At 32.3% G+C, this 11,359-nt stretch overlaps 1 protein-coding gene and 1 long non-coding RNA gene across 2 annotated transcripts; one reads left to right on the top strand and one right to left on the bottom strand.

Moving 5' to 3' along the window:
* The first annotated feature begins 389 nt into the window (after positions 1 to 389).
* Positions 390 to 4,305, top strand: LOC107878726 (G-type lectin S-receptor-like serine/threonine-protein kinase At4g27290). Its single transcript, XM_016725822.2, has 7 exons — positions 390 to 1,916; positions 2,341 to 2,490; positions 2,601 to 2,761; positions 2,851 to 3,061; positions 3,234 to 3,471; positions 3,569 to 3,719; positions 3,830 to 4,305. The coding sequence occupies exons 1-7, from the start codon at positions 641 to 643 to the stop codon at positions 4,136 to 4,138; spliced, it is 2,496 nt and encodes an 831-aa protein (XP_016581308.2). The 5' UTR covers positions 390 to 640; the 3' UTR covers positions 4,139 to 4,305.
* Positions 4,306 to 7,079: 2,774 nt separating this feature from the next.
* Positions 7,080 to 9,707, bottom strand: LOC124900133. The gene is made up of 2 exons (XR_007057896.1): positions 9,070 to 9,707; positions 7,080 to 7,330 (listed from the first exon to the last, which is right to left on the bottom strand). It is a non-coding gene; the product is annotated as an uncharacterized LOC124900133 (long non-coding RNA).
* Positions 9,708 to 11,359: the final 1,652 nt, after the last annotated feature.

Here is an 11,359-nt window from a genome sequence, read left to right as displayed (position 1 = left end):
ATAGCGTATACTAAAGTTCTCGCTATTAGTGATGGACCCAAGATTTAGGAGTTTTGGGTGTTCGGGAGGTTCAAACATGTATATTGATGCCTAGAGCATTAAGGTTCCGCTTGAAAATTAAACACCCGACTATCTTCTTGATTTACTGAGTGTTATTTCTAAATCTTACGTTAATTTTTATACACTTGTTATATAATTATGCCTAATTTGCCTTGAATTTAATGAATGCTGGAACACCAAGAAAATGGGCACAGATCCGCCCTTACCTGCAACGCAGTCTGATCATAAAAATCTATTGTATACAGCCTTGGTGTCCTGCATTTTTGAGAAAAACTGTTTTCACAATTTAAACCCGTGACTTTGTTAGAACTACCTTTTTACTCAAAAATTCAGAACCCAAGTACCCTTCTTTTGAGGGACATGTAGTAATCAACAGCTCCCAATAACCACACTATATTTGGCCAACTGTAATCATAGATATGGACAAGTGTGTCTAAATATCAAAATTGTGTTTGTGTCACAAAAATGAAGTCTTGCTCATTCATCAATCACACAGACTCCAAGAAACAGAACATATTGACTTGTAAACACTCACCCTTTTAATATTTTTATACAACCAAGAAATGAAAAAGTTATAGCCATGGAAAAAATTCTACTGCCCTTTTTCCTTATTTGTTTGTTAATTTTTCTTCCAAGGATTAATGGTCAAGCAGATACCATAACTACTACTAAGTTCATCAAAGATGGCGAAACTATTGTTTCATCTGATGGAACTTTTGAACTGGGATTCTTTAGTCCTGGAAATACGTCTAGTGATCGTTATGTTGGCATTTGGTACAAGCAAATATCTGTTATTACACCTGTTTGGGTTGCTAACAGGTTGGTTCCAGTAACTAATAAATCAGGAATCTTGAAGGTCATTCAGACAGGTGTTGTTGTTCTTGTTAATGATACTAATGCATCTGTTTGGTCGACGAATTCATCAAGAGTATCCGTGCATAATCCCGTTGCTCAGTTGCTGGACACGGGGAATTTTGTAGTGAGGGATGCTAACGATCCGAATCCAGAGAATTTTCTGTGGCAGAGCTTTGATTATCCGAGTGATACGTTGATTGCGAGTATGAAACTTGGGAGAGATTTGGTGACTGGGTTAGAGAGGTACCTTACTTCTTGGAGAAGTAGTGATGATCCTGCTCCCGGGGATTATACGTATCATTGCGATCCTACGGGTTATCCACAAGACCTTATGAGGAAGGGGAGTAATGTTATTTATAGAGCAGGGCCATGGAATGGTCTAAGGTGGAGTGGTGCACCTAACATGGTGAACAATTCGATTACTTCGTTTGGATTGGTAATGAACAATAAGGAAATTTATTACAAATATGAACTCGTGAACAAATCGGTTGTTTCAGCTTTAGTTGTAAAGCCTAATGGGAACACAATGCGTCAGATTTGGATCGCAAAGACTCAAGGTTGGGTTAATTACCATTCTGCAGATGCAGATGACTGTGACACTTACAAATTGTGTGGTGCATATGCTACTTGTACTATTTTGAGTGATCCTCTATGTCGATGTTTAGATAAATTCGAGCCAAAACAGCTGGATGATTGGAATAGGGCTGATTGGACGGGTGGTTGTGTTAGGAGACGTCCATTGAATTGCACTGGAGACGGATTTATTATGTATTCTGGTGTTAAACTGCCTGATACGCGATCTTCTTGGTTCAATGAAACTATGACCTTAGATGAATGCAGGACGGTTTGCTTAAGAAATTGTTCGTGTATGGGTTATACTAATCTGGATATACGCAATGGAGGAAGCGGTTGCTTGTTATGGATCGGGGAGCTGGTTGACATCAGACAGCTATCTCAATCAGGACAGGATATCTACATTAGGATGTCTGGTTCAGAAATAGGTAATATGCAATTTACTGACTCATGGTTTCTTATTACAGTTGTTCTTTGTCTTGAAAGATAGTGTTAATATCCTCGAGCTTTAAGACAGTACAATATCAAGAATGATGTATTGGATAGTTCAATAGTGTAATGCTCATTACAAGGAATTTAGATGTAAACTTTAAGGAGGTCGCGATAAAATTTATATCCTTTAGGTTGTCCTAAATATTATCCACAAGTAATGGAACCTTGATACTTAAATGCCATTAACTTGGCTCATCGGACGGGCAAACGATAATCCAACTCCGATCCACATTGTGGAGAATATCACTTACATGACCATCTTGTTTTCCAAGTCCGATCCATGGCACAGAAATTAAAAAGTTTATCGGAATTCTAATAGAAACAATTAGCTAAAAGAATTTTGAATGGAAAATGTTGCAGGTTCTGCTGGATCAAGTTCAACGGGAAAGAAATCTGTGATAGTTGCTGTTGCTTTGCCGCTATTGTTTGCATTGATTCTGCTAGGTTTAGGCGTTGGCCTGATTCTGTATAAACGGAGAAGGAGAGAGGATCCAGTGGTTACAACAAGGGGTAAGTGAACATATATCAATTTTATCTGTCGAAAAGTCAGAAGCATCTAACGGTTATTACTTCAAGCTTGTCGTTTGAACAAAGTATATGCTTGGTTGTTCGAATTGCAGGGAGATTAGGTGGTCTCAACAACAAGAATGATAACAATAATCAAAGTCACCATGAAGATTTTGAGCTACCACTTCTTGATTTACTTACATTAACCAATGCTACCGACAACTTTTCATTTGCAAACAAGATTGGAGAGGGTGGCTTTGGACAAGTTTACAAGGTAGTAACATTTTATCCTTGAGAGAACATCAAATCTCGAATCCATTTAATTTTCTTCGACTGAAGTGAAAGTCAGTTCTACTTTTACAGGGTGTGTTAGAAGGGGGCCAAGAAGTGGCAGTGAAGCGGCTATCAGAAACATCAAAGCAAGGACTTCACGAATTCAAGAATGAAGTTAACTGCATTGCAAAACTTCAGCATCGAAATCTTGTAAAGCTTCTGGGATGCTGCATTCAAGGAGAAGAGAAGATGTTGGTCTACGAATACCTGCCAAACAAGAGCCTGGATTTATATATTTTTGGTTAGTCTTTCACATTATGTGTAGCCATTTCTTTAAATGCAATCAATTGCTCTGAATGATATAAAACACCTCGTACTTAATGTTCAAGAAAGGATATTCGAATGTGATATCACAGAGTTTACATTCTTGTTTAGAAAAAAATTATGACAAGGTGCATGGAAACATTTGGCAGATGAAGAACGGAGCGCATTACTTGATTGGCCTAAGCGCTTCAACATTATCAATGGAGTTGCTCGAGGACTGATGTATCTTCATCAAGATTCGAGGCTCAGAATCATCCACCGAGACTTGAAAGCTAGCAATGTATTGCTTGATATTGAAATGAACCCAAAGATATCAGATTTTGGGATGGCTAGAAGTTTCGGAGGAGATGAGACAGGAGCCAATACACGCCGTGTTGTTGGAACATAGTAAGATTTAATCTTTGATTATACATGTATTTATGTACACACCAACACATTCATATCCCACATTATATATGTAATCATGTGATGTGTTTTATTGTAGTGGGTACATGTCCCCGGAATATGCAGTTGACGGGATATTCTCAGTGAAATCAGATGTCTTTAGCTTTGGGGTACTAGTACTAGAGATTGTAAGCGGAAAGAAGAACAGAAGATTTGTTCATCCTGACCATCACCTCAACCTTCTTGGACATGTAAGTACATGTGATCAACACGTTAAATTGCACTGATAGTGTAAACAGGCTTTGCGCTGTCAGTGTATGTAACTTAAATCCGTTGTTAATTGAGAGATCGTTATGTGCAGACATATATGCTACATAAGGAAGGAAGATCATTGGAACTCGTCGATCCAAAACTGGTGGACTCATGTAATATATCAGAAGTACTAAGATCAATCCATGTAGGTTTGTTATGTGTTCAACAAAATCCAGAAGACAGGCCAAGCATGTCAACTGTGATTATGCTGATGAGCAATGAAGGCATTTTGCCAGCAACAAAACATCCTGGTTTTTTCACAGAAAGGAAAATTGGAGAAGTTGATCAATTTTCTTGGAGTACACAAACACCAAGTTCTGTAAATGAAGTTACCATTACAATGTTGGATGCTAGATAGGGCATACATCATTTCTTAGAATTGTATTGAAATTCTCTCCTTTTTTTTAAAAAAAAATTATTTAATTAGAAAATTTTGTATAACGAAAACAATAACATAGGCAGTGTAATTCCATTCGTATTCTTTTGTGTTAATATATATATATATATATGTCTACGCTTCACACATTTTCCTACCAAAATTTCATTCAATTGTTTACTCCCTTCGTTCCAGTTAATGTCATTGATGTTGATTGACTTAGACATGAAGTTAAAGGAAAGGGAAAATTTCAGAAATAATAATTTTCTAGTTTTAATTATAACTTTTATTACAACAATTTCATAATTATAAAAAATAACAAATTGTATTTATATTTAAGTAAAATATTGCTATATAAATACATATACAAATATATATGTATTACTCATAAATATATATGCACAATTGAAAAATACATATTCTTTTAGGTAAAATATTGTTACTTTTGTTATAAGTTATAATTTTAAAAAAATATTATTATTTATTGTAATTATAGTTTTAAGAATGCTAGTTTCTGTAATTTTTCCTAAAGACGAATGAATTTTAAAATTTGTGGCGTAAAATACGTCATAGATATTGACAATCGGCAAACTTACAGGGACTATTTTGTCATTTTCTCTCTGGTTTTTGCTTGTCATGGTGACGTTAATCTCACGTCTTAAAAGAACACCAATGTTGTCTTTTGGAGATTAATTAATTTTTCGACTCTCACTTTGGTCAGTGAAGAATTTGATCCTCTTCTAGAAACACATGTTTATTTCTTTTATTTAAAAAAAAACAACATAGCTAGAATCTTCCCTGCTAATAATATTTCCATTTATTTTAAACATCAGATAATATTTTAAAATAAGTTACATAAAATAACACAAAAAAAAAGAGGACAAGTGTGATAGGATGGAGGACTCAATAACCATATGTGTCTTTTACTATTGTGGTTATCCTATCAAATTTTTAATTGATCAAATTTATTTATTATTTGCTATTATTGCTCATGTATGCTTGCATGTTCGTCCAAAGGCCAGCCAAATCATATTATATAATTATTAGAATAATTGTTTAACGTAGCAATGACGTTGCATTAGAAAGATTTGTTTTATTAGAAAGAGTGTCACCATGAACAGATGAACTAAAACTAGATAAAAGCCAAAAGACAGAGACAAAAGGTATAAAGAAAATTGTTTTATGACCCAAAAAAAAAAAAAAAAAACTGTTTTTTGATTATTTTTGTGTTGCCATAGTGATTATCTTGGTTATTTTTCTAGACGTTCAAACGTCACTGCTTACTCTAATTAAAATGATTGAATGTCAAGGGCTCAAGGCCAATTTGTGTTTCAACGAAAAAATATAGTCATAGGATCAAACTGTTTGTTCCCGCCCACTTCTTTTATTTCCGAATCTAACTTGCGACAAGTTCTATCAGCTTGTTCTCCCCTCTTCAATTCCTATTGAACAACATGATCGTTACTAGGGGTGTTCATGATTTGGTTTTTAACCAAATCAAACCGCGATCCAAACCAAATCGATTAAAAAAAATCGATATTTGGTTAGGATTGGTTTAGTTTTAAATTTAAAAAAAACGATAATAATTTGGTTTGGTTTGATTTTACTCTATAAATATATATATATATATATATATATATTAATTATTTATGTATTATTCATAAATACAATATAAATATTTGTTATATTTATATTTTAATCATGATTTAACTTTAGTCGTAACACATTAAGTCATGTCTTCATCCAGTTGATAGTACCTTATGAGATTCTAAATGAATTTCGCACTTTGAATGACAAATGATATTAATTGTGAAAATAATATCTTGTTATATATTGAAATTTATAGCTGAGATTCATTTAACTATAGACAATCACTAATTGTAACTTTTTTTTTTTAATCTTGTTGAGCAAGAAGTTTATGTGTTCACCTTTTGAGGGGTTTGTCATATCATTCTGTTAAATGTAGTTTTAAAATATTTTTTTAGAAGCGTTCATATGATGTTGTTCATAGCTTTGCCGAAGTATAACAATTAGTTGACATCTTAATTTCAAGGCTGAGATACAACACTCGGTTAACATCTCAGATGTTAGATTGATATTTTTTTTAAAAAAAATTCAACTTTTATCATTAGATAAAGTTATAAACTGAAAAAACCGAATAAAACCGAACTAAACCGACAAGAACCAAACCGACGGTTATTTTTTTGTTTGGTTTGGTTTGATTTTAGAAATTTTAAAACCGATTAAGTTGGTTTGATTATGATTTTGATCAATAACCGACCCAAACCGATCCATGAACACCCCTAATCGTGACCTATCATTTGTTCAATTTGATTGATTTGATATTTAATTAATTCTTTTATCTCTATGTTTCAAAAATTTTAAATGTAACTTTTGACAACATTGACTCAACTCTTGACCCTGCCTAGGACCAAACTTCTAATTCCAACCTTGACCTAGACCCGAGCCCAACCCCTGATTAGACTCCCAATTCGAATCCCCACCCAGGACGCGACTCCTGACTCAAAACTCGACTCTCGAACTCTCAATCCAAGATTTAAGACCAAAATCCCAATCCCAACTCAAGACCCAACTCCCAACAGAACTCCCCTACCTTGATCCAAGACTTGACTCTTGACCCGAAACTCAGAGAACTAATTTCAACTTGGGATCTGACCTCGGCACGAATATCAACCTTTACTCGGAATCACGAGTATAAAGCTTGAAGCATTTAGTAGTTTCCAACAATTAGGATTCAATTTTTTTTCCGAACTAACATTCAATTCAAGTCTGAACATTCTTGTAAACTAAAATGCATTGCGTAGGATTTTGATGGTAACTAAGATTTTATCTTTTTATGTTAGTTGTTAATATTTCTGATTTATGAGTATTTTCTTATTGGTTAAACCGAAAACTGAACCGTTAATGATAAAAAACTGATAAGAAAATATCGTATTGGTTGGTTATTGAATTTACATATTTAAAAATCGAAAATCGATGAACCGAACCAATAACATATAACCGATCGATGCACACCCTAGTCGGCACAAATTGGACGATAATGATGATGAGCCTGAGCCGCTGGTCCTTTGGGTTGAATCCGATGTAATTGACAAAGGGATCCACGATGATTTTGTAACGCTTGTATACAGGTCTTTTTCCTTTTTTCCTTCGCTGAAAAATCAAGAAACATAGAATTGATAACACAACATTTTCGCTAATCACACCTGTTATGATAGCAAGAAGGATATGCTATTTCTTTGGGGTTGAATTTGCTGGAATTTTAAACCGCAATTCAGAATTTGATCGATAATATCCTTTTTTTTAATCCATCTATTAAGCTTATGGGCTGAAGTATTTTAAAAAGGGATTATACACGTGCAATGTGTGGCGTCCTTGGTGGAATTTCGTTAGAAGGAGGGATATTTTTTAGCCAAATATTTAACGGAGGGACATTTTTGAGCCAAAAATCTAACGAGGGGTATTTTTGAGCTATTTCAGATAGTTCAGGGGTATTTTTGAACCTTTTCCGTATTAATTATGCTTTGAAAATATAAATTTAAGTAAATACATTTTGTTTAATCATTTAATGTTAAGGGTAGTATTGGAAGAACACAATAAAATTCTCATCAAAGGGACAACTAAATTGAAACAAATATTTTTGGAAAGAGGCCAACTAAAACAAAACGAAGGGAGTACTACACATGGTCAGCAAACCAAATGCTACCGGCAGCAACCTCGAGGTCCGATTATTTTTCTTCCATCAATGACGAAAAATTATATTATTTATACACTGTTAGAATTATTTCTATGTACATGATATGTAGTACTTAGATGTTGAACTCGTTTGACTTTTTAGCAAAAATTATAGGTCTGCGACTAACAACGGGTATGTTGTTAGTATATAGTAGAAGGACATTTAACTAACGATTAAAATGATGCTAGTTTGATTGAGAAAATACCTTATTGAAGTTTAAAAATAAAAAATAGTTTTAACGAATTTGATTTATTTTTCATAGTGTAGACACGTAATTTTTGATTCTACCTGAATTTTAATTTGTCTATCAATATTAAATATTTATATTTATATTAATATTTAACCATATATTATTTTGATTTTTATTTTTATTTTAAATAATATAAATTAAAAATATATATGTTTTCTTATATAAATTTTAATAAATAAATAATAATTTTAATATTATTTTATTATATTTATTTTTGTCTATTTATAAATTAATATTATACTTTATTAAATATAAAATTAATTAATTATTATTATTAGTTTATTTATTTATTATTACTGATATTTTCTATATATATAATAATTAATTAAAAAAATAATAAGAGGAATTTTTAAATTTTAAATTATTTTCCCCCCCTACCTTTATCTGATAATGACTAATTATTTCCCCCTTTAACGTAACCGTTTCCCCCAAAAAGTAGTTAAAGAGGGGACGAAAAAACAACGTACTTTTGACATCCTTCAAAAATCAGATATCAAAAAAAACATTAGAGAAAAAATCCAGATAGAAAAACTTCAAAAGATAAAAAACTGACAAAGTGTGAAATTGAAGTCAGGTTTTTGAATTTGAATTCGGTGACGATATTCAAGTTTTTTCTGCTTTATTTCATAAACAGGTTCTTGTTCGAATTTATGTTATTTATTGTATGATTTTTATAATAAAGCAAAACATGTTTAAGTTTGTGTTAATGACCTTATTATTTGATATGCAATATTATTTGTTTATTATATTGAATAAAAAAAATTAGATATAGCAATATATTCATATACATTGATATATGCCTGTACCTATAATTAGTGATGCAAATATAAAATTCATTAGCCTCACAGTTCATTCATATATCTTGACACACAGTAACAAAATATGCACATACACTAATCATCATACCTCATACAGGGGAGAAAAATAGATCTGTCTAGCGAAATGTATCGCCAAAACCATCGTCCCGTCAAGAAAACCAACCACCCATTACCCGCAATTTGTTGGAATCTCTCCGGGGCGAAACACGCCGGAAATCGTTACATGGGTGAGACGGATTTCGCCGGCGCCGCTTCCTTCACCGGAACGCCGCACCACTCCCTTTCCCTCTTCCCTTCCCGTCGCTGGAAAATCATCATCCCATTAAAACGAACCCATTTTCGCGTTTATTCCGGCTGATTCTTGTCGGAATCGCCACGCCAGCACCCCTAGATCCTGTCATTGTCTTTTCTTCCCCTTCCTCGCGTCGATCAACCCTCGCTCCCCTTTTCTCTCCCCCGCGCCACTACCGCCCAGATCTGGCCGGAATCTCACCGGCGAAGCTTCGCGCTGCCACTGCTGATTCCCTCTTTCCTTTACCCACTTTTCGAAGACACCAGTGAAACATCGACGCGCAGGTCAGCCAACAGAGGCTGCCTCCGGCGCTCTCTTCTGTTCTTGATGTCCATTATCCAGTTTACAGATGTTGGTACCTTCTTATTGAAAGAAGAGAGAGGGAATATTTTTTTTTTTTGTAGGAAAAGAAAGAAGAAAGAAAGAGGATTTAGGGATTTATGTGTATATATAATTTATTTTATACAGTATAGAACAAGATTAATATAATATGAATTATTTTATAGCTTTTTTTTACTATTATTATATTATTTTATTTTATTTTTGTTATTAATACAATTTTATTATTATTATATTATGTTTATTTGTCGTCATTAATAAGATTTTATTATTATTATATTATGTTTATTTGTCATCATTAATAAAATTTCATTATTTTTATTATTTTAATTAATTATTTTTTAATAAAATTGCTCTAAATCACTATTAGAATTAGATAGTGTAAACACCTAATTTTTGACCAAAACCTAATGTTTTACGTTATTTTTAGTGTTTAATATATATATGTATTTTATTTTTAGGTCTAAGTTAGATATTTCAATTTTATTTTAATTTAACAAAGTTTGTTTTAAAAATTTTGAAAACTACAAAAATAGAGTCACATTTTAAAATAAGTTTTTATTTTGTTGTTTATTTATATATTTTAGGAAAAAGAAAATTTTCTAAATTATATTGATTTTTTTCTTTTAACTTTTAATAAATAATCTAATGATTGTAGTATTATTTTAATCATATTTTTAAGACTAGTTATTAACTTATTAGTTTTAAATAGATTTTAATCATTTTTATTTTATTTAAAATATTAATAATAATAATAATAATAATAAAAAGAAAAAAGAGACCTAAACTATCCAAACCATCCCACAATTCCCACTTCCACTCAACCTCTCCCCCATTTCCTCCATACAAACACACGATACATACCCATATACATATATACGTACACTTTATATAAACACGGACAAAGCAACAACAGGAAAAAAAAAAACAACTACTCCCTCCTTACAACTTTCAGAAAATCAACAACAATTACAACAACACCCAAAAAATTCCTCACGTCCCAAACTTTGAGGTTTGTTCGTGATTTATGGTTTGTGGCTTTTGAACGTTAGCTATTAAAAAGTAAAGTGTCGCAAGAGGTAACCCTCGATCTTTCCATGTAATTTAGTTTCACAACACAATTGTATGAGACTTGATTCAATTATTACGAAGCAGTTCAAATTGTGTATGGGTCTAACTTTTTATTATCCGTTTCTGCTGTTCAGATTTTTATATCATTAATTAATAATTAATATTTCTAGTTTAAGTACCAATAATTGCTTATAATAGCTTTTGATGTGTGGATACTAACTTATAATTATTGGTTTGGAGTTTACTGTCTATATATCTTCAAATGGTATATCTGTGTATGCTGCATGGGATTTGGTTTATTTTTATTGTAGTTTTTTATTGTAAATGCATGACCACTTTACCCCAAGGAAAGGTACATCATAATAGTTTAGTACTTTGAAATAAGGGGTGTGAATTATATGAAAAGCTGCATATTTTGATAACTTTCTCCCGTAAGTATTTATATATATATATATATATATATTTCGATGTTCAGTTTTGTTTGACAATTTGACATTTCCTACTGTGGTGAGCTCCTAGTAAAAGAAAAGATGCGAGTTAGATTGCAAATCAACTTTTAAAATCTATTATCCGAAAAGAAAAAATATTTTTCACAAAATTTATCGAAGTTGAATTTAATTGAAAAGGATAGAATTAAAGCTTGCTTAAATGCTCATTTAGGTTTGGAGAAAATAGA

This window comes from Capsicum annuum, chromosome 7 (assembly GCF_002878395.1).
Source record: "Capsicum annuum cultivar UCD-10X-F1 chromosome 7, UCD10Xv1.1, whole genome shotgun sequence".
Classification (NCBI taxonomy): Eukaryota; Viridiplantae; Streptophyta; class Magnoliopsida; order Solanales; family Solanaceae; genus Capsicum; species Capsicum annuum.
This window is presented reverse-complemented; position numbering and strand designations above follow the sequence as displayed.